The sequence below is a fragment of the Manis pentadactyla genome, chromosome 1, assembly GCF_030020395.1.
Source record: "Manis pentadactyla isolate mManPen7 chromosome 1, mManPen7.hap1, whole genome shotgun sequence".
NCBI lineage: Eukaryota > Metazoa > Chordata > Mammalia > Pholidota > Manidae > Manis > Manis pentadactyla.
Window position 1 is genome coordinate 24739871 of NC_080019.1, and position 23364 is coordinate 24763234.

General features: G+C 39.9%; 1 protein-coding gene across 13 annotated transcripts in view; it reads left to right on the forward strand.

The window, feature by feature from the left end:
- TRIM2 (tripartite motif containing 2) overlaps window positions 1-23364 on the forward strand; it is a 165791-nt gene that overhangs the window by 97626 nt on the left and 44801 nt on the right. For 6 of the 13 annotated variants that reach the window (XM_036887989.2, XM_057495511.1, XM_036887979.2 and 3 more), the window contains exons 2-3: window positions 10734-10918; window positions 14905-15142. In XM_036887989.2, the coding sequence (XP_036743884.2) occupies window positions 10785-10918; window positions 14905-15142 (372 nt within the window). In that variant the 5' untranslated portion in view covers window positions 10734-10784. Of the gene's footprint in view, window positions 1-1356; window positions 1698-1753; window positions 1854-10733; window positions 10919-14904; window positions 15143-23364 lie in introns of those variants that run through there. The other 7 variants (XM_036887991.2, XM_036887980.2, XM_036887985.2 and 4 more) reach the window with 5 other exon arrangements.

The following is a 23364-nucleotide window of genomic DNA, read 5'->3' on the forward strand; positions in this document are numbered from 1 at the left end:
TAGGGCTTGAGATAGAAAGTAGATTAGTAATTGCTCAGGACTGTGGGAGATGGGAAGGTAGGGGGTAAGCCCTTAACGAGTACAGGGATCCTTTTTGAGTTGCTGAAGATGTTCTAAAATTGGCTGTGGTACTGGACAATCTACATCTAAAGGTAATCCCCGTCTATGAATATACTAGAGGACTTTGACTTGTATACTTTAAGTGGATGAATTCTATGGTATGTGTGTAAAGCTGTTAAAAAAACAGAACAAAATTTCTAAAGCAGGATATTAACCTGGGCTTTGGAGAACTGTGTGCCATCTGGAATAGCATGCCAGAATTGGCAAGTTTGTGCATTTTTCTGGGTCTGTTAATTTCACTGAATTCTCTACAGCCTCCCTGCCCCCATCCACTGCCAAAGGTAATCACCACTCTGTAGAATGGAGTGTCCCTTCTCAGGGCTCAGTGCCATGCCTGACCGCATGGGAAGAATGGGGGTGGATATTAATGTAATCAAATATGCAGATGAACAGTTTTATTGTTTAAATAAAAATCATGAGGGTCTTCATTTAAGCTAGTAAGTAACCAAAGAACAGAAGGCAATATGATTCCCTGCCTCCATTGCTGTAGAAAAGGGGATGATTTTGAATTCCATTCTGATATGTAAGTTTTTTATTTTAAAGTGTTATTTGTAATATGAGGAGCTAATTGTTTTCATACGGCTACTTGCTGATCGTTTTTAAAGTAAGTTTAATGACTTGGTAAGAAATCAAGTTATGGGTGTATGTAAGGCTGGTCAAGTTTCTTAACCTTTCACTGAAAACTTCTTCAAGAGAAAAACTTCAGGTTCTGTTCATCCCCTGGAGAAAATTAACATGAATGTACTATATGATTTCACACCGAATGATGAGAGCCACATTAAGTAGAGAAATGCCATTTACATTATTTGACTTTGAGGAACTGCATTTTATAGAGCTTTTTCTGGGTAAATACCAAGAGGGGGGATAGCAGAGGCTTGTTGAACTGGGAAGTTTTGCATTTGTAAGAACTTGTGTTTGTGTTTCCAGCTATTTGAAGCCTGTGGACATAGACCCTCCTTCCTGTTGTTCACTGAAGAAAGAGTGAGCTCTCACCCCTACCCAAAACACTCCTCTAAATTTGAACTTTCCATACCGAGGTGCCCTTTACCTAGTTTTCTTTCTAGACTCTATTCTCACTGCATCCCCCTTGCACTTATCAGCACATCTTCTTGCAAATTTGTGACATGGTGCCTGTCCTGGCTGTGGGTGCGGGGAGACGGGCGCTGGTTGCCTCACCCTGGGCTAATCGTGCAGTCCCTCTCTGGTGGTGGACCTCAGCGGTCCAGCACGAGAGCGTGCGAACAGCTGACTGCTGACTCAGAGGGGAGAGCCAGCCACCCACGAATCTCATTGCAGCTCGCTGCTGCATCCCTATCCCATAATCCCTTGCTTGGTTTGCTGCAGTCTTTTCAACAGACGCTGAGTGAGAAAAAGATGTCCTGTAAGATAAAGATTGATTGGTTTGAACGCCGAGAGGGGTCTCCCACTTGTTAATGATCCAGAAACATTCCTGCCGACTTCCCTGAGCCTTCTCTCATTTCCTCCATTTTTCTCTTCCTCTGCTCTGTTCATGAACTGGCACATCACTACAGAGAGCAGAAGATATGCTGGGCTTCTGATGATGGCTGCACTGCATGGTAGGGGATTTTAACCAGTCTCTTTGCATGGTGCTTTCAAACTTGAGATGTTAGCAGAAATGTGCATTGTTCTTTGGGATTGACGCCGAGCTGCCGCGACAGGCTTGGGAGGATTTAATTTCTTTGCCTCGTTGATTAGTCTGTCTGTAGAAATGGGTAGGTCCTAAACGTTCAGATTACGTAGTATTGTGCCAGGTGGATAACTGATTTATCTTGCTTTTTCTGTTCTAGCTTTTTTACGCCCTCTCTCCCGTGGTGATGATGCATGCTTTGTAACCAAAGATAGAGACCTGCCCTTTGCTTAAACAAAGGCACCACATTAAAAATAATAGGGAGAAAGTCGTGCGAGATTGTCTTATCAAGTTCCTTAGGTATCTGATGAGAATTTCATTTTTACTAGTCTTTATTTTAATGTGTCTCGGCTTATTTCAAATGGATGATTTTTTCCCCCTGCATCTCTCTGTTGGGTAGGAAAATGGGGATGAAATATTTAATTTGCAGGATTCCTTCCTAGATACCCCAGGGTGGAGGAGAATGTGGGACTGGACCCTTCCCCCACCCTGTCCTCCTTGAGAGAACCCTGGGGTTAAGTGCCACGGTTCCCAGTTACCATTGGAAACCCATTCATTCATAATGCATGACTCGACCTTCTGAATTCTCAGTGCCATTGATGATCAGCAAATATGCAGGAGATGATTTGGGTTTCTTTCTGACATATTTTCCCCTGCTTTTGAAGTAGACTCAAATCTGGGTGGAGTTCAGTAGTAGCATTACATAGGGGAAAAAAATCCTCAGTTTGGACCTTAGGTTTGCTTCTAGAAATAATGGATATTATTTTTATACCTGAGAGCTCTTTTTTTTTTTTCCACAAGTATGCCCCACCCTGTCATTATTACTCTTTATTTTGAGAGAATAGGAGAGCACGTGGAAGGGCTATTTATTTTAAACTAAAAATTGAATGTTAATAAGTGGATTTCTGAACCTAAAGGTTAATAAAGTGATACTTCTGTCTTAAGAAAGGTTGGTTTCAATAGCTTTAAGGAATAGATGTAGATTCAGAATGAGGCATTTAAAAATTTATTAGTTTGTTTCTTTGGCTTAGATCATATTATGGCATTTTTATTCCTCCTGAATAAGTTGTTAGAGGTTTTTGTTTCTGTTTTTTTGTTGCTGTTTTTTTTAAATCGGAACATGTAAGGGGAGCCATTTGCTTGCCCAGATTCCTAAATTGATTTCTTAAGTTATTAGGATTTAGTGCTGCCTGGTGTGAACCTATTTTCTGGTGCCTTTCATTATTTTCTGGCAGATGCTTTAGCAGCGCCACTCGGAATTCACTGTAATGCTAAATAATGCACGCCCCTCCCAAGCAAGCTCACAATGAGAAGTTTCATGTGTTCGGTGGTAGGAGAAAGCAGCTTTCTATTGTAGAGATGTGAGAACAGTGGCCTTTCTTAAACCTCCAAGTATTTTTCTCCTAGAAAGACACAAGTGATTTGCATGGGAAGGTTAAAACATGACTGAATATGTAAAGATGTTCTCTGGTAGAATGTTCTGTTTCAAGAAATATGAATGCAACATTAGATAGCCACACGTTTTAAAAATGGAGAATAAAATCTGTACACATTTTTCACTATAGTTAATATTATAATCCTGGGAGGACTTAATTTTTTAATTTATATGATCAAAAAGTGGATTTTGTTGCTTGTGAAATAAACTAAAAATATTCTTTCTCTTACTAAGAAATGCAAATATCCTTCATTTGGATATCATTAGACATGAATTTCTCCAAATTTAGGATTTTCTTTTATCTATATTAAGTAGGAAAAAAAATTCTAAATATGTAGCAATTAAAAAAATTTAACGGGGCTTAAATTTTAAAATGCATTTGTGTCTTTTTGCATTCTCTCTCTGATAAAACTTAGACTTTAACTAAACATTTGTATGTGTTATTGAAGTGTATAGAAGAGAAATACTTTCAAACTTGAAAAAATTTGCTGTCCAACTATTTACTAGGCAGTTTTTTTTTAATGTGACTCAATTACCTGTAACTGTGGCAAAGTTACAATTTGCACACACCTGTAATTGTTTTTTTAAAAAAATATATGATGCCATCTGTGCCCCTTTATTATAAAAGGGATTTAGTGTCAGAGTAGACTTTGCTCTGTAGTGAGGTTTGCTATTAGGGCTTTCTGATATTATTATCGTGCAGGTCGGCTGAATTTAATAGACCAGGTTTCCTTCTAGAGTTTGAATGTTTAGATTAACCAGATACGGAAGAAAGAATGAGCCCAGTGTTATTGGCATAGCATTGTTGATGGAGACCTTCCTTCCTGCATATTGCACGCTGGTCTTTCTATCCTCTTCTACTTCACCCTTTTCTAATGGCCTCCGTTCCTCCATTAAGTGCTTCTTACTGTTCTTGAAAGCATACTGGTTTAAGTAAGTGTGTATTCTAATCAACAGCAGAATTAAATAACATGCTTCCTATCCACCAGATAGGTATAAAGGGATTTGCTGTTCCTTAGGCCTGTGCCTTTTGCAGTTCTGATGTAGAGTAAATGTCTCTTCCCCTTTCTGGCTAACCTTGTCCTGCCCCCAGGGCTTGGGGCCCTGGCTGCCCTCTGCCTTTTGCGTCCCAGAGTGCTCAGCCTCTTTGTGTAGACCCCAAGGAAAGAAAGCAAGGGAGGAGACCCGGCAAGGTGATGCTGTGGGGGGGGGAGTCCCCACTCACCTGGACTGTCCCAGAGTACTGTGAATGAGAGGCAGTGCGCCCGGGCACTTAACACTTCATCACACAGCCTTCTGGAATTCAGCAAACCCAAAGCCATTCTGAAGGCCTGACAGCGAATGGTGGGGACTTTTATGAGGAAGGCAATAGCAAGCAGTTATCTATTCTAAGGAGAGAGGTAGGGGAAATAGGCATAAATATCATAAAGACAAGGTAAGGGCTTGACCTGTGTGTCAACTTCTGGATGGTAAAAAAATAGTCTAGGGAACCTGTCACACATCTGGCCCTGGGAAAAAGGAGAACTCTTGGAATGATCAGGCACATCCTTGCCTGGAGACTGCAGTTAAAAGTGGATGGCCCCCTCAGGCACCCCTCAACACACACACGCACACACACACTCTTCGCTCACTCACATACATACTGTCAGGGAAGATATTGCTTCCCGCCTTCTAATTAGAAAATGGCCCATTTGGGATAGAGGCTTGATTTAACTGGAAATAGGTCATCCTGTTTCAATTTCCCTGAAGATTGTCCTCTTTCTTCTAGCTGAATCCTAGTAACAGTGCAAATGCAATTGTCGCTGAATGGTAATATGCCCATAGATTTTAAAAACTAAAAATACCTTGTTTCCTTAATCATGTAGTAGTAACCTGTGCCTTGAGCTCTAGGTACCACCTGTTCTTGCAGGTAAAAGGTAGCATATTGTGAGTTATAGAAAATGCTAATGGTTCAAGATTTTCTTCCTATTAATGTACTGGAAGATTTTTAACTTCTTGGAAGGCTGATTTTAGCATGTCTGTACCACTGTCACTGGCCTAAAAACAGTAAAAAAAATGTAAGTATATTAATAAATAAATTCAGCTAAGTGGCAACAGAAAGAAGCTTTTTGATTTCACCCAGGAATGCCATAAAGTTAAACAATAGGAACTGAATCTAGTGCCTTTAGGATGATGGATAATCAGATATGCTGCTTCAGAGCCACAAATCACATGTTAAAATTTTATTTTCCAAAGGGCTTTTGATCTGTTTCCCAGCCTTGTTTCCTAGTCCAGCCAGACAAGTTTTTACCAACTCTTCCTTTCTCAAGAGAGTGCTTTCAGTTTGTCTTCCTCCTCCACCCTCCCTTCTGCTCTTCCTCACACTGGTGTCGGCAATAAAGACTTTGGATAGCTTTCTGATCCAACTGGTGTAATTTGGGGTGGGAAATATGGCCTCAACCTTAGAATTGTGAATGCAGGCATTTTTCTTTCATCTCATCTCCTCCTATCAAGTTCTTCTTTTCCATTTGGTTGTAACTTCCACCAAGTGGTACAGATTGGAGACAATGAGCTAGGAAAAATACCAGAGATGACGTGAGGAAAGAAATGTTGGGACAGGATTTTTCTCTGCTCAGAGATTTTGTCATGTAATGGTTGCATTGTTTCTACCCATAACAAGCTGTGGTTAGTTGGCAAGCCCCTCCTAAGAAGGCATCTTTGTGTCAACCTTCTTAGACTTTTGTTTTCATGTCTATGTGTCCTCAGTAGTCCTCAAATTCTTTTCTTGCATTTGTGAGTGTGTGAAAATAATTTACTGTCTGGGGATGATGGCGTATGTTACTACGCATAAGACTATCACATGGGGAAGGCAGGTAATGTCTGATGTCAAGTGAAAGCATTCACATGACTGGTAAAGACCATCTTCTTTATCACATAACTCAGCAAGTGCTGCTCTTTTCTGCTGCTGAGTCCATTCCCTTGTTGTACTTCATTCTTTAAATTCAAAAAGTGAATGAGTATCTACTATGTACCAGTTGCAGTTCTAGGTGCTGGGACTATTGCAATGAACTGTGGGACATCAATCCTTGTCCTCGTGAATCTTACATCCTGGTTAGGTGGGGGAGGAGACAATAGGCTAAATAAATGCATTACATACCATATTGGAAAGTGACTGGTGCTATGGGAAAAAAATAAAGCAAGGACTGTGTGGGGTGGGGGTAGCAAATGCCAGGGGACTGGGGGCATGTTTCAGTTTTAAGCAGAATGGTCAGACTGAGAAGCACTGAAAGCTGGAGAGGGGGAGGGGACCCCTCTGTAAGTGGGGTTGCTATTGGTTTTCCATCCACAAGGAACCCCTCAGTCTCCCCACATAGAAGAGCTCTCACAGCTGTTTCATGTCAACATCATGCTAATGATGGATGTTCATCTGGTTTTTCAAAATGGTTCTTCCTGCCTGCTCTTCTCTATCAGTTTCTTCCTCTTGGCCTTTTGTCCATGTGTCTGGTGCTAGTTCCTGTATCCAAAGCATCTTTGGGGTTCCCTCAGAGGCAAAGTCCACCCCAGATGTGTTTTCACATGGGTCTCTTCAGAAATTAGTTTTGCAGATCTCCAGCCGAAGGGTAGTTCTATATTCTCATATCTTTTATTATCATGCACTTATTTCTGCCATCTATGGGAGTAAGAAGGGTCTTTCTGATACTTAAGAAACCAAGATAGGGAAAGGAGAACACCCCAGAGTCTAGATAAGTGTTTATTGCTTCTCTAATCAAGGAGACCAGGAACCACAGTAGGGCCACACGCTTTGATTAAAGCCTGTTTTGTATTTTGTGTATATTCCTTGCAGCATAGCAGACCGATGGAAGGCTTCCCACAGTGCTTATGAGCACATTCTGTGCCTCCATTTTTCTAAGCACATTATCCCTTTAGGAGAAGTCAAATTGTCTTTCTATTGTGGGTATCCAGTTATATTGGGGGAATGATCGTTTTCCTGGCAAAGTCTGGGTTTGGTGATCTCTGGGGGTTGGAAATCTTTTGTGTTGATTCTGGGAGTCCTGAAAATCCAGATGTCTTCAACAGGTCACTTGTGACAGATTTGTAATATTGTCATGATTTTTAAATTAGTGTTAATGAGTAAACTTAATTTACCATATAAATTACCAAACTAACAAAGGCTTACTGTCACCCACTACGATAATTATCATAAAATTAGAATGAAAATTAGAATGAAACATTTTTATTTCAGCCTTGGAGAATAGAAATGTTGGCTCAGGAAATTTCATTTACTCAGCATATATCATTTGATTAAAAAAAAAGGTTTTTCCTTGCCAAAAATCCAAAATTCTAAGGTTAAAAAAAAAGTAAAATTCTATATGATGTTCCTCTCTGCTTTTTTCAATACTTAGCATGACCGATTATTTCAAAGGATAATATGAAAAATTTCAGGAGTTATTCAAAATAAAATTATTTTTAACTGATTTTCACTGAAAAATTCAATGTAATTTAAAAAAAATATGGAATGCTTCACAAATTTACATGTTCTTTAATGAATTTAATGTCATACATGCTCAAAGGCCAAGCCAATCTTCTGTATCATTCCAATATTAGTGCAGCTAAAGTGAGTATTCTGATTTTTATAAGTCACACACACACACACACACACACACACCAGGAAAGTGTTAAACTTGTTTAAGCTTAGGTTTCATGGGCTTATCAGATAAAGCAGAAACCTTGAAATCTGAGCTTTCTGATTTCACTGATTTTACTGGATGACCTTGGGCAAGTTATTTAAAACCTCAGCTTTGGTTTCCCTGTCTTAAAGACAGACAAATCCGTTCCTTCTCTATTCTGATGTCATAGGGATGTGCTTAAAGAAAAGCTGGCGATGTGCCAACATTGTGAGCTCCTGAGAGAAGAGCTACATTTAATCCAATCAATGAATATCCTTCTCTACTCTCGTTCTTTAGGGAGACATCCTATGAAAGTCTAGCAGATAATGCTGGCTACTTAGATCCGTCCCACCTACACCATTAAAGGTTGTGTTTGCACGTGACACTCTTGCAGAGCAGGTACTTTCACAGGTTCTGTCTGTTTATGAATCATGTTCTTTAATGAATTTATATAGAAGGTATAGAGTCGGAAAGTGGGTGCGTTATATATGTAACTATACTCACGTATGTTTAAATAGAATTTTCTTAACAAATGTGGACATTCTTTTTAAAGATTCAGTGATTTGGTGGGGAGAAAGAAGCACTGTCATTTATATTTGGAAAAGAGTATTTATTTTACAAAATAAATTTGTTTATCCCATAAATACAGTGTATTTCCAACTTCAAACATAGGGCCAAGTTAAAATATTATACAGTGTATAAGCCAAGCTTCCATTGTATAGCCTTCTGTCTTGCCAGTGGGTTTCAGCCCTGGGCAAGTTCACTATGGATTCAGTGTGACCAAAGAAATGACAGTAGAATGTTTTTGGGGTGAAAGGATTATACCCAACTTTATTTCCATGGTGGCAGGTCAATCACTAAAACCCCGTTCACTCAGAGCCAGTCTGCATGCAGCAAGCCCATGTCTGCCTCTGGGCCTCTCCACCCCCACAGCCGTCCTTTGGCTCTGTCCTAGGCACTGCCACCACTCCAGCCTCTGCTCTGCTCTCCTGAAGACTTACAGCCATGCCACCGTGTCGCCCAGAGCCCTGGGCAGGGTTCTCTATATAGAGTCAATAACGACCATTGCCCACACATGGGTGTAGTGAGGTAGCCAACCAGGGCCAGGTGAGAATCCTGGCCGCAGGAACCTTCATTTTATCCACACCTTCTTTAAAACACAAGGTCAAGGAAGGTGTGGTAGTTTAAGGAGGGAAAAGGACATGGGTTTTTGCATTCTGGCAAACTTCTTAACTAAGCCTGGTTTTAAAAAAATCTGTCCAGTGAGGCTATTACCTTCTCCCTAGAGTCATATTGAATACTGATTATTTATTTTTTTGCAAAGAATATTTCTCCTGGGGATTGGAGGGTGATAGGCACCTAATGAGATATTTAGAAAATTAGGAAATGACTTAGCTCGGCCTTGATTTACTCCTTTGGGATAGAAGTCAGAGATTCTTTAAGATGATAAATGGAGCTGGGTTTTATTGTAACTTTTCCCTCCCTAATCTCTCATAGGCCCTCCGCTTTGTTCTCTGTTACCCTTTTCCAATTCTCATTTTCTGGCACGATCCCTCACATTTTGAACCTCCTATGCATTAATTCACTTCACCAGCTCCCTCACATGCCCACACATGAATACCAACAGACATTTCTTAAAATAGGGGCTACCTGGAGCCTTTATCCCTGCTCCATGGAAAGTATAGTTTAGTATAAAATCTACAAACCTTTAGTCTGAAGAAAACACTCTGAACCACATACTGAGTTTTTCCTTACAAACTCAATATCATTCCATTCCTGCATATTAACAGTATGTAGGGGAGGAAACCCTTTTCCTCTACACACTTAAGTGCTGTACCTGAAGGCTGTGAATGAAACTGACAAAAGACAGATTATCAGGTGAAAAACATGTAAAAAAGTTATTGATATTTTCTTTTTCCAAATTAAATATATACTGTATTTTATTGAACTTTATGTATTTATTTATTACTTTAAATTTTACATGCATGGAAGCTTTATAGAAAAGAAGTGAAAACCCAAAAAGGCAGTTAGACCAGGGTAAACATATATATATATATATATATATATATATATATATACACTTTATTATATACTTATATTCTATTTTAACAAAGGACCACAAATTGTGGAGAAGTGACTAGACAAAGGAAAAGGGAGTTTGGACTCCTAGGGACAGGAAATTGCGTGGGAGAAGTGACCAGAAAGTGTATGATCCATGGGGTTGTACTGTACAGTTTGTTAAGCGTGCTCCTCTCAGTGCCATCTCCAGTAAGTCTTCTCCTTTCCCTGGCATGCGAGAGAGGGTCCCCTTTGCAAATGGGAAATTTATGCTTTGGTTGAAGGCAGATGGGAGAGAGCAAAGAGCTCCTTCCTTATCTGTTGTATTTCAGTTGCCTTCAGCTCAAATTAATCCGTATGTCAAAGTGGCATATTTTGGGGTGGTATATTTTGATCTCCTTTAAGTACAAGAGCTGAAAAGCATATTCTATTTTAATAAGACTATTCTTCTTAATACAGACCATAATAAGACTATATGTGAATAAGACTGCGAATATATACTCAAAGAGTCATGGCTCAAAGTGTGAACAGGCACAGCCCAAGTAACCCCTCTGCTGCCACTGCTTTGAAACCCTTCGTACAGCACACCTTCTTCTAATTCATTTTGTGTGCATGGTGAACATGGGATTGTTTTTTCATTTTACAAAACAAACAGGCAGCTCACTGTACTCCCTCTATTGCAATGAAGGTTGGTTATGGCTATTTTGGGGTCACTGACATAGAATTCTACCTGTATTTATACCACGCTGCCAAGTGAATAAGCCAGTAATTGAATTGTATTTACAGATTATGATTATTTTCCCATTTTGACTTTTCTCTCTGACAGCAGCAACGTGCAGGGTCAAAGACAGCTGGCCCCCCATGTCAGTGGTCTAGGATGGCCAGTGACACCACCAACATCCCAAGCCCTGTGGTGCGCCAGATTGACAAGCAATTTCTGATTTGTAGTATATGCCTGGAACGGTACAAGAATCCCAAGGTTCTCCCCTGTCTACACACTTTCTGCGAAAGGTAAGCCCCCTCGGTGCTCAGAGGAGTTTCATGGACTGATCACACAAAGCCTGCCAAAGTATTCTTTCCAGAATTCTGCAGTTATCTGTGGGAGATGGTAAATCTTTTGTGCTTCTGACTGACATCTAGAAACATAGTCATGAGTTGCCAATGATTTACTTTTGTTTCAAACAATCACAAGTGGGAAAAGTAATCAGTAGCTACAAATTCCATTTCTGCAGGAGACAGAGGATTAAATATTAAAAATTTTTTTTAATTTAAAAATTTTCCCTTTGTTTTTCATGAAACAGTTTTGCCAACCACAGTTCCCTCACAGAGGATCTTTGTTGAGGACCTGTTAAAAATCTATCATTTCCTCCTGTATAACAAATCAGGTAAATACCTGCATATATGAGGAATTAGTTAAAAGGAGAGAGCTTCCTTCCAAAGATACTTTAGAAGACACATACTAATGGCATTGTAAGGTTTCAGATGAATAAAAAAATTATATATATGAAATAATTATAAATTACTTGAATATGCAATATGCTATATATGAAAACACACTTCTGTATTTATCCTTCATGAAAAGCTTTTTCCATTGAGTTAGTCAGTTCTCCAAATATACCTTTACCCTCTTGTTTAACTTAGCACATAAGCAATCAAACACAAAAATTTTGTTAGTAAGTAGTTTATCTGTGACCTCATTTAAGTATTTCCCTAGTAAGGTTATACATTTTTCTTAGAAACAAATATGGTAATAATGTTCTATAGTATTTTCTTAAAGATATTTTATGTTATTATTTAATACACATAATTAAAATGCTCTACTTCCTATTATGAAACAGGAAATTAGTATTTCCAATGGCTTCAAGTCGATGCCAGTTACATTTACCACCCAATTTAATACCCATTTCTTAACTGACTGAATGTGCTTTGATTTGATTTACTTGAGAAGTTCTCAGTTGCAACAAAATAACCACATCCTTGGCAGGTGATTGATGGAGAGAGAAGATAGATTTGTTCTTGGTGTTCTGTTTGCTTTTTGAGGTGTTGCGGGGTTTTGTGTGTGTGTGTGTGAGTATAGTTTTTGTTTGTTATAGTGGTGGCATATAGGACACCAATATATTTTTCCTTATTCATTTTACACTTTGGTTTAAGCACTTTGTAATTCATATTCCAAAATGACTGAATAGAGAGTGATTATTTTCCCCCTCACCCAGTGGGTATTGCTAACACAGGAATACCAGGTAATTGCCCATGCCTCCCCGGGCTCACATTTTAAGATCATTTGCTTTGCAGCAGTTGACATAGCCGGGCCCTCTTCATATCCAGTACTGGGAGCCCTCAGTATGGCAGAGCTGCCCCATCCCTGCGTTCAGCGCCCACTCAGGCTCCTGTTTGGCCTCCACTCCCTTGCTCTGCCAGGTGAGAGGCAGCACTATGGTCTCCTTTGTCCAGGTGGCTCTAGCCCGACCCACAGCCCTTCCTCTTTCCAATAGCTGGTGACAGATTTTCAAGATCCTATCCCAACAAATCTCTGTGGAGTGCTGGGTGCTCAAATTGTTTTAGCATCATGTGCATTGAATTACTTCCTTTTCAAGGTGCTGGTAACTTTCCTTAAAATGGGAATATTTTGTTCATGTGGAGACAAAACTTCATGGCTTGTCTTACTGTCAGGAGAGTGCATCCTGGGACCCCTTAACCTCCAGCCCCTTTTGGGCATGCACACCAGCTACTCAGTGAGCGTCTTGACAATCGCTGTCATACTCTCACATCTTCCAAAATGTCATCAGTGGGGCTTGGAAGGAGAGCAGAACCGGAGTCCTGGGCTGGTGCAGAATATGGCCTAGTGGACTAACCACCTAATCCCTCAGATTAATATGAAATTGAAACAATGACAAGTGCTGCACACTGGAAGTGCAGGGGCAACCACACGTAGGGGAACTTGCTCTAATTAGGGAAGGCTTCCCTGCAGAAGTAATAATTAAACAGAAATCCTAAAGATGAGTAAAAATTAATTTAGCAAAGGGCAGTGCATGGGAGGGAAGAATTCCAGGTATGTATATTCAGCTGCTGTAGTGAGAGGGACCAGGACACTTTGGAAGAACTTATGTAAGCCCAGCATGGCTAATGTACAACAAATAAGGGAAAAGACAGAAAATATGCAGGTGCACATGTATGCACATAATCCATTTTACTCTGTATGGATTCTTGTAGTTGCAAGAGCAGTGGAAGCCATAGAGAATCTTCATCTTAGAGGTGAGGGGGAGGAGATTTAAATGGTTAGTTTTGAGGAGGTCACTATCGAGAAGGGTTAGAGTGGCCCCGGGTGGGCGACAGTATACCAGGTAGAGAGTTACTGCAGAAACCTAAGAAAGGGTGGCATAATGCAGGTGAAGAGAACTGGAGAGGTTGGGAAAATATTTGAAAGATATTTCCAACCTTTGGACGTGGAAAATGGAGGACAGTACGGGAATTACTGTTTTAAGAATTTCTTCCAGTTTCTGGTTTGCTTAGATGAATGGATGGGGCTGCTGTTCCTGGAGGACACTATTTGGGGGAAGATCATAGGTTTGATTTTGGGCATGTTGAATTATAGGACCTCTGAGGCACCTAAGAGGAGATGTTGTGAAAGCCGTTGGTGTAGATATGGGGCTCAGAGGAGACCCCTGTGGGAAGGTATGTAAATAGGAGTATTAGGCTTACAGCCCTGGACATGGATCTAATATTCCAAGGAGAGAAGGGTGCTGGTGATGGAGACTTGATTAACTCCAAACTGTATTGATTCAGTAGAAAAGATAGAGCAGGTAGAAGGGGAACCAGGTGGATGTGGTGTCATAAGCCAAGGGACAACAAAGTTTCAAAAAGGGGGAAGCGGTGGTTAAGTTCAATGAATACTGGGAAGTCTAGTAAGATGGGACTGAAAAATATCTACTGGATGTCGATGTCATTAGTGACCTTAGCAAAAGGAGCTGTTTCATTCCTGGTATTGATTCAGCACTAGTTTACTTCTGTGACATAGGGAAGGTCGATTGACTCGCTTGATGTCAGTTTCCTCATCTGTAAAATAAGGGGAATGGGGCGAAATCAGAGGTTTTCAAATTCTGTTCGGCCAGGCCATGAGAAAATATTGTATAGCGTAGTTGTGTAGAGCTTAGATTCTGTAGCCAGATTGCCTGGGTTTTAACTCCTGGTCTGCCCCGAGCACCTAAGAACCAAGTAACTTAGCCTCCCTCTGCCTGTGTTTCCTCATGTGTCTAAAGTACCATCTTTATGGGTTATTGGAAGTACTATGAATTTAGCGAGCAGTGTATGTATTAGTCGTTCTTAGCAATACATTTTGCTGGTTAAATGAATTAAGGGGATGCCTGTGGAGAGGCAAGCAGAGATCCTGTCAGTATGACTCTGGGTGTCCCATCCCTGCTGCAAGGAAGACATTTCCATTTTGATGTGTTTCCACACCTGAGACCTGCTTAGGATTTTGTATGTAAAAAGCATTTCCACTCTAACAAAAGAATTTCACATGTTCTCACAATAGTAAAAGTCCTCAAACTCCTGAACATGGTACCAGATAGTCTAGACCAATACTTCTCAGCCTTTAATGTACATATAAACCACCTAGGGATCTGATTCACCGGGCCTGGAGTGGGACCTAGGATCCCGCATTTCGTCCTGGCTCCGAGGTGAGGCTGGCGCTGCTCATCCGGGGACCATACTCTCTCATGTGTGACACAGCACCAGACACCACCCCCAAGTCAATGGCATCATTCTTTTCTTTCAGCATAATCATAATCATTTGCTTGATCAGTGGACAGAGCCAATGTGAGTGCAGATTACCTCTTGGTTTCTGAAATAATACTTTCCTAGTAAAGGAAACTACAAAGGGACTTTGGGCAGAGCAGCCCCTAGAGCGCTGAGACCGGGTTCAGTACCTCTGAGAAGTGGTGGTTCTGCTCTGTGAGCCCCTGTGTGCTGACAGTCTTCCTGCTTTGCTTCTGCGGCAGGTGCCTGCAGAACTACATTCCTGCCCACAGTTTAACCCTCTCCTGCCCAGTGTGTCGCCAGACCTCCATCCTGCCCGAGAAGGGGGTGGCCGCGCTCCAGAACAACTTCTTCATCACCAACCTGATGGACGTGCTGCAGCGAACTCCAGGCAGTAACGCCGAGGAGTCCTCCATCCTGGAGACAGTCACCGCCGTGGCTGCAGGAAAGCCCCTCTCTTGCCCCAACCACGATGGGAATGTAAGTGAGTGGACTGCAGACACTGACGGGCAGCATGACTGCTCTGATCCAGGCGGCTTTGGGTGGTCAAAGTTTATACATTAAAACAGAACTGCACATGGAAAATGAGTCATTAAAAAAGATTTTTACCAGCCCTCACACTATTTTGCCTGCTTTCTCTGACCCAATTTATTTAAGTAAGAAAATCAATCTTCACTGTGTCTACTTAGCACATATCGTTGGTTTTTCCAGGAGAGCAAATCCATGACTAGTTGCAAACTGGACATACTGTGACCCACACAGACATCTGTGTAATAAATTACCGGTAAAGATTTAACAGTAGACAAGTTTTGCAAATTGAGAATGATTAAGATGTTAATTCATTACAATTCTTCGCTTTTTTTGCATGGGAAATTTTTCTCATGTTCCGTCAGGTCCTGTTCCTTAATAATAAATAGAATTTGAAGATATTCAAATCCTTGGTAATAGATTATAGATTATGAATTCCAAACATATTTCCTGCTACTAACAAGTACAATAACTGTTGTGAACTCAGGAGGACTTGTGTGCACCATCACGTAACACTAGCTGCATAACCGGAAGAGGCAACAGTATATAGTAGCTAAGAGCCATGGCTTTGCAGTCACACTGCCTGGTTCAAAGCATGAATCATTCTCTTCAGCTTATTCTCCATGTCAGCTTGGAGAGTTTATTGAACTCTCTGTGTCTTACTTTCTCACCTGTAAAAAGGAAGTAATGGTAGTACTTGCCATATAGGATTAATGTAAGAATTAAATGTGTAAGTCATAAAAAACATTAGAATAAACTCTCAATAATGTTAGCAATTAGAATTATTTCTAATTAGTGACTTAACTCACTCTTTTCTTTATATAATGGCCACTTCAAAAGTATTAGAAACTGCTTATAACTCCCAGGGATAATAAAAGCACTAAGTCAAGCAAGTGACTGTTGGAGCAAAGCAGTAATGATTAACCATGCTGTGTATTTACCTCATTTCATATACTTTCTCTGTCCACTGCATCACGGCCTCACTGGCCTAGAACTTGCCAAGTGGTTCCCCATCTCCAGGCCTGCTCTTCTCTGTTCCTTCTGCCTGGAAAGATCTTTGCTCCCTCTTTATGTCACTCATCCTCATCCTTCCTGCCTCAGCTCAAATTTCTCCTACATGGAGTGGTCTTCTCTAACTGTGTAAGGCAGACCACCTTTGGCATCCAGTTACCAGCTATCACGTCACTCTCTTGATTATCTTCCTGGTATTCACCACACTCTGCCTGCCTTCGTCTGTGAATTTGTTGACTACCTGATCTTCTGGCATTACTTTTAGAAAGTGAACTCCAGGAGTGCAGGGACTGTGCTCACCATTCTATTCCTAGCACTAAGCACAGTACCTTATTCATGGAAGTGTGGAAATGAACAGCCCAGCCAGATGAGAGCAAGCAAAGGCTATTTACTCAGAGCTTGCTATCCACAAGGAGTCAGCCACCATCACTTGCGTTTTGGCAGAGACTCAGAAGCAGGCAGAGGACTGGGAAAGTTCTACAGGGAAGAAAAGGGAAGGCTTCAGGTGCGCTGTGAGAGGAGGCTGGTGGCATTGGGAAGCTCGAAGCAGGCTAACTAGGAGTGGGAAGTGTGATCGCTTAGGTGTGTGTATTTGGCTTTCTCTGATTGGTCCAAAGCAGAGTCAAAAATTAGGGAAGCTATCAGTCATCAAGTCTCAGCCATTTGGGGCCAGTTGTTACAGAAGTTATTGTTTAGTTTTTCAGATTGTTGCCAGAGCTAACAGTCTGACTTCCACAAGTCTGACTTAGAGCAGGCTGACTTCTTGGGGTGTTTATTGTAGGAAAGGGTTGGTTTCCTGGGCAGCTCGTGAGTCAGAGTTCTTTTCTGAAGTGGTCTGGCCATTGCCCATTGACACATTCAGTCCCTCAGAAGTCAGTCAAGTACGTATTTGTTGAACGAATGTGCCCAACGCCATGCTTGACTTGTTAGACAGCCCTCGGCAGAGTAGGTACCAGTTACCTCCATTTGATAGAAGAGGCTGAGGCTTGGAAGTTTGTCACAATGCCAGTTGACTCATCATAAAAGCTAAGCTAGGAGGAAATGCATCCTGAGCTTTTTGGTAGCCAAAACAAGAGGGACAGGAAAACACACCAAGCTATTGATAACTACAGGTTTTCCATGCACTTGACTCCAAGGGAGAGTTAACCATGTAAATTTTGTGAAAGGAACTTTAAATGGTACCTTCAATTAGTTTGAGATTCTTCTTATGACCATTCCTCACACTGGCTCTTTGTGAAGGCTGAGGCTGTCTCCTCATGGAGTTCACATTTTCATACTAGTCTGGGAAGGCATTTCTATCAGGTACAAAGTCCCCTCAAAGTGTAGTCCAGGCGTGAGCTTTCTGGAGATACTTCAGAGGGGAGTAAAGTTTTAGAAACAGTAGGAAGTCTACTATAGATGCTGGTCTAAGTTTGGAGTGTTAAGGGCAGTCATGTAGAATGAGAAGCAATAGCAACTGAAAAGATTTCATCAGTAACTAAAGGTGAAAGTGTCGTGGAATTCAGGAAACAGCTTGTAGCTCAGTGCAGCTGGAGAACAGAGATGGGCGGTGGGGCCGGCACACAGGTGAGCTGAAGAATACAGGGCTGAGCCTGGAAAGATAAACAGGGAGAGATTGTGAAGAGCTGTGAATGTCATTGAGAAAATGTTTGACCTAAATTCTGTAAGCAATGGGGAAGCATTCAAACCTTTCAAATAGTAGATGGGTATTTTAGTGGCCTTATGGAGGAATGGAATAGTAGTGACTGAAGGAAGGCTTTGACACCAGTTCTGAGTTTACTGAATTGTCCGAATGAGAGGATATAACGGGTGGAGAATGGCATCGATGAATCTGTAAAAGAGAGGATAAATTTCAGAGAAAAAGAGGAGATGCTCTTCACTCTTTCACTTGAGAATATGCCTCCCACAAATAAAAAGGCATATGCTAAAGTCTGTTCAACTAATCTCTTAAGACTGAGAATTTGAGCAATTAAAATTGGTCATATACTAAGTCACAAGAAACTATCACTGTATTTTCCGTTTGTGTAGAACAAGTTCCTATACCACAGTGCACTAAAATTAGATTAGTAAATATGATACAGAAAAAAAAAACCAAGTCTTTTTTAAGAGCTAATAATTATTTAATTGAAAAAATAGTAAACTTAGACTTTTTACAGAATACTGAAAGGGAAACCTTATTTATTAAATGTGTAGGGTAAAGCCAAGTTTGTACTTGGGAAATGTTATATGTTTAAGTGTTTCCCTTTATTTAAAAAGGGTTCAATTCAAAAAGCTGGGAAAAACAACAAAATGAATATATGAAATACAAAAGAAAGAAAATAGTAAAGATAAACTTAGTTTGAAAATAATAAAACAATTGAGTTGATGAATGAATCTAAAAGCTGAGTATTTTTTAAAAATTAATGAAATCTGATGTCTGATAAAACAACAAAGGGAAAACATAAATAAATCTAATAGTACTAATAAAGAGATATCAGTGCAGATAAAAAGAATATTTTTTAATGAGTATATCCATGCTTGTACTAAAAGCTAAGTCTGTGCTAAGTCTGTGCTAAAGTCTGAATGAAATGGTTGATTATCTAGGAAATTACAATTGATCAAGGAATCCTGATGACCTTAAAAGAAACAGGTAAAAGTTACTTTAAAACTGAATTCCTTCAAGTCTGTATAAAGCAAATCTGATTCAAAGTATATATACTTCTGGATCATAAGAAAAGATAGAAAGCTCCCCAATTCACTTAAGATATTCTCATAATCCTGATATGAAAATCTAATGAAGACAGAACAAGAAGAAAACTACCATTGCATTTATGAAAGTAGCTGTAAAATTCTTAATTAAAATGTCCCAGAAAACTCTTACTATATAAGAATTATGAATTAAGAAAAATATGAACATCACTAAAGAAAATGTGCAGAGAACAAGGAAAATTCACAGGGGATATGTAAATAGCTAGCAGTCATATGAAAAAAATGTTGAGCTTCCCAATCCAATCTCAAATTAGCTACAATTCTGAAAAAAGATAATAACCAGTGCTGATGAGAATCTGTTGAGACATTTCCATGTGCTCTGAGTGGGAGGGTAAATTGCTCTTCAGAAAGTTTGTCACTTTGGCAAAATGTAATGAGTGTTTTATACAATTAATCCTTTAATCCAGTAATTTCGCTAATAGAAATATTTCTAAGGAAATAGCTAGAGATGAGAATGAAGATTTGATGTAAGAATGCTAATTGAAAAATTTATATTACAGTAAAAATTGGAAGTAATTAAATGTGCAATATTAGAGAAATGGTTAAATCATGCTAAGTCCATACAACTGATTATTGGGTTGCTATTAAAACTAATGTTCAGGTAACAAGTGACATTATGCCAATAAGTGTGTATGCTTGTATATTCATATAGAGTTTGTTTTTTAATTAGTAGGACCACAGTATACAGTATCTGCGATGTAGAAATGAGAAGGACTTTCCGTGCTGCCTAAGGGACAAATAGAAAAGAATTCCAAAAGATGTGTTTCCTGAGCACACCTCAGCAATAGAGACCCTTGGTTGCCCTAGGCTGCTAAGCAGAAACTCACCTAGAGATGTAAATTCCAGTAAAGCTAAAGAATCCTTTAGGTCAAAACTTACCCGTGTCTTTCTATGCATCACATCAAACCACATTAAAAGTTAAATCTCTTTAGAGTTTGAACCTCCTAGAGATGAATGAAGCTATTTAAAATATGTTGTGAGTGCCTTTTTCATGCTAGGTCATTATGATTCTTTGGAATCATAAAATTTATAAACCAGCAAGAGTCTTTGCAAAATTAGCAGCGTGTGTCTGGAATTATACTATTGTTTCATCATAGATTGTGGGAGTTCAATTGCTGCTGCTTTGAAATAGGGGTCCTCATTGAGTATTCAAGCCAAATGTATGCAATATTACAGATAAATTGCTGCAGTTAATTGCTATGGGTACATCTTTAAAAACAATTCAAGCGTCTGAAGGTTAATAAAATCGGGTAATTAACAATAAAGCAGGATGTTGTCATTATAAACTGCCTGGCGCTGATTAGCACATGTGGATGAAAGCCTGTCACTTACTTTAAGTGCTGTGACACTATCTGTCTTCTTATTAAACTACCATGGCTGAATTGTCCAAATACAAAGAAAAATGGGAATAATGGTCAGTGATTTAAGAGGTTCTTTGCATGTAAAGCACACATTTGAGCTCATGCCTCACAGTCCCAAGAACGCAGATGATCATTAAATCCTGTTATTGCTTGCTGAGGCACCTTACTAATGAGGATGTCAAGAGGTGCAAAGGAGAGGTCCTCATTAAGAATGCCTTGCCACGAAACCTCAGGGTCGGCTGCAGGGCTCTGACCATCCTGTTCATGTTAATAATGCATATAGTCTTGCTATCTTTGAAAATGGTGACTACCTGTCAACAACAGTAAGCTCATTCTGGTCTCTGGCCCACCTTCCCCTAGGAGCACCAGCATCATCTCACCCAAGATAAGTGAGCTTAGTTGAGTTGCACACTTCACACAATTAACTCTGCATGAGTCAAAGCTGTCAGAACTCAAGCACAAGCATTTGTGAATTACTAGTTGTTGACATTTCAAAATGATTTTAGGGCCTTTTCTTCCCAGGAAACACTCACGCTACTCAAGCAGGGAGTTAACCCAGGTCTGCTGCTGCTATCTCTCCAAAGCTGCTTTTTTTTTTTGAGGTAAAATTCACATAATATGAAATTCGACGTTTTAACCATTTTAATGTATAAAATTCAGGGGTTTTTAGTATATTCAAAAGGTTCTGCAAACATCATCACCAATTCTAGAACTTTTGCATCATCCCAAAAAGAAACTCTATACCTATTAAGCAGCCACTCTCCATTTCCCCCTACCAATAACCCCTGGCAACCACCTCTCTACATTCTATCTTTATGGATTTGTGCATTTTGAACATTTGGTATGAATGGAAACAAAATATGTGGCCTTTTGGGTCTGATTATATCACTTAGTGTAACATTTTCAAGGCTTATCCTTACTGTAGCATATTCAGAACTTCATTCCTTCTATTTTAATTTTTATTTTGGAATCATTAATCTACAACTGCATGAGGAACATTATGTTTACTAGACTCCCCCCATCAGCAAGTCCCCCCACAAACCCCATTACAGTCACTGTCCATCAGCATAGTAAGATGCTGTAGAATCACTACTTGTCTTTGTTGTGTTGCACAGCCCTCCCCATGCCCTCCCCCATTATACATGCTAATCATAATGCTCCCTTTCTTTTCCCTCCCCCTTATTCCTCCCTTCCCACCCATCAACCCCAGACCCTTTCCCTTTGGTAACCGCTAGTCCATTCTTCGATTCTGTGATTCTGCTGCTGTTTTGTTCCTTCAGGTTTTCTTTGTTCTTATACTCCACATATGAGTGAAATCATTTGGTACTTGTATTTCTCTGCCTGGCTTAATACCCTTATTTCACTGAGCATAATACCCTCTAGCTCCATCAATTTTGTTGCAAATGGTAGGATTTGTCTTCTTATGGCTGAATAATATTCCATTGTGTATATGTACCACATCTTCTTTATCCATTCATCTACTGATGGACACATAGGTTGTTTCCATTTCTTGGCTATTGTAAATAGTGCTGCGATAAACATAGGGGTGCATATGCCTTTTTCAAACTGGGCTGCTGCATTCTTAGGGTAAATTCCTAGAAGTGGAATTCCTGGTTCAAATGGTATGCCTATTTTGAGCATTTTGAGGAACCTCCGTTCTGCTTTCCACAATGGTTGAACTAATTTACATTTCCACCAGCAGTGTAGGAGTGTTCCCCTTTCTCCACAACCTCACCAACATTTCTTCTTGTTTGTCTTTTGGATGGTGGTGATCCTTACTGGTTTGAGGTGATATCTCATTGTGCTTTTAATTTGCATTTCTCTGATGACTAGCGATGTGGAGCATCTTTTAATGTGTCTGTTGGCCATCTGAATTTCTTTTTTGGAGAACTGTCTGTTCATATCCTCTGCCCCTTTTTTAATTGGATTATTTGCTTTTTGTTTGTTGAGGTGCATGAGCTCTTTATATATTCTGGATGTCAACCCTTTTTGGATCTGTCATCTGTGAGTATATTCTCCCATACTGTAGGGTACCTTTTTGTTCTGTTGATGGTATCCTTTGCTGTATAGAAGCTTTTCAGCCTGATATAGTCCCACTTGTTCATTTTTGCTTTTGTTTCCCTTGCCTGGGGAGATATGTTCATGAAGAAGTCGCTCATGTTTATGTCCAAGAGATTTTGCCTATTTTTTTTCTAAGAGTTTTATGATTTCATGACTTACATTCAGGTCTTTGATCCATTTCAAATTTACTTTTGTGTATAGGGTTAGACAATGATCCAGTTTCATTCTCTTACATGTAGCTGTCCAGTTTTGACAACACCAGCTGTTGAAGGGGCTGTCATTTCCCCATTGTATGTCCATGGCTCCTTTATCGTATATTAATTGACCATGTATGTTTGGATTAATATGTGGAGTCTCTATTCTGTTCCACTGGTCTATGGCTCTGTTCTTGTGCCAGTACCAAATTGTCTTGATTACGGTGGCTTTGTAGTAGAGCTTGAAGTTGGGGAGCGAGATCCCCCCCAATTTATTTTTCCTTCTCAGGATTGCTTTGGCTATTTGGGGTCTTTGGTGGTTCCGTATGAATTTTAGAACTATTTATTCCAGTTTGTTGAAGAATGCTGTTGATATTTTGATAGGGATTGCATTGAATCTGTATATTGCATTAGGCAGGATGGCCATTTTGACAATATTAATTCTTCCTAGCCGGGAGCATGGGATGAGTTTCCATTTGTTAGTGTCCTCTTTAGTTTCTCTTAAGAGTGACTTGTAGTTTTCAGGGTATAGGTCTTTCACTTCCTAAGTTAGGTTTATTCCTAGGTATTTTATTCTTTTTGATGCAATTGTGAATGGAGTTGTTTTCCTGATTTCTCTTTCTGCTAGTTCATTGTTAGTGTATAGGAAAGCTACAGATTTCTGTGTATTAATTTTGTATCCTGCAACTTTGCTGAATTCCGATATTAGTTCTAGTAGTTTTGGAGTGCAGAGTTTAGGGTTTTTTATGTACAATATCATGTCATCTGCAAATAGTGGCAGTTTGACTTCTTCTTTACC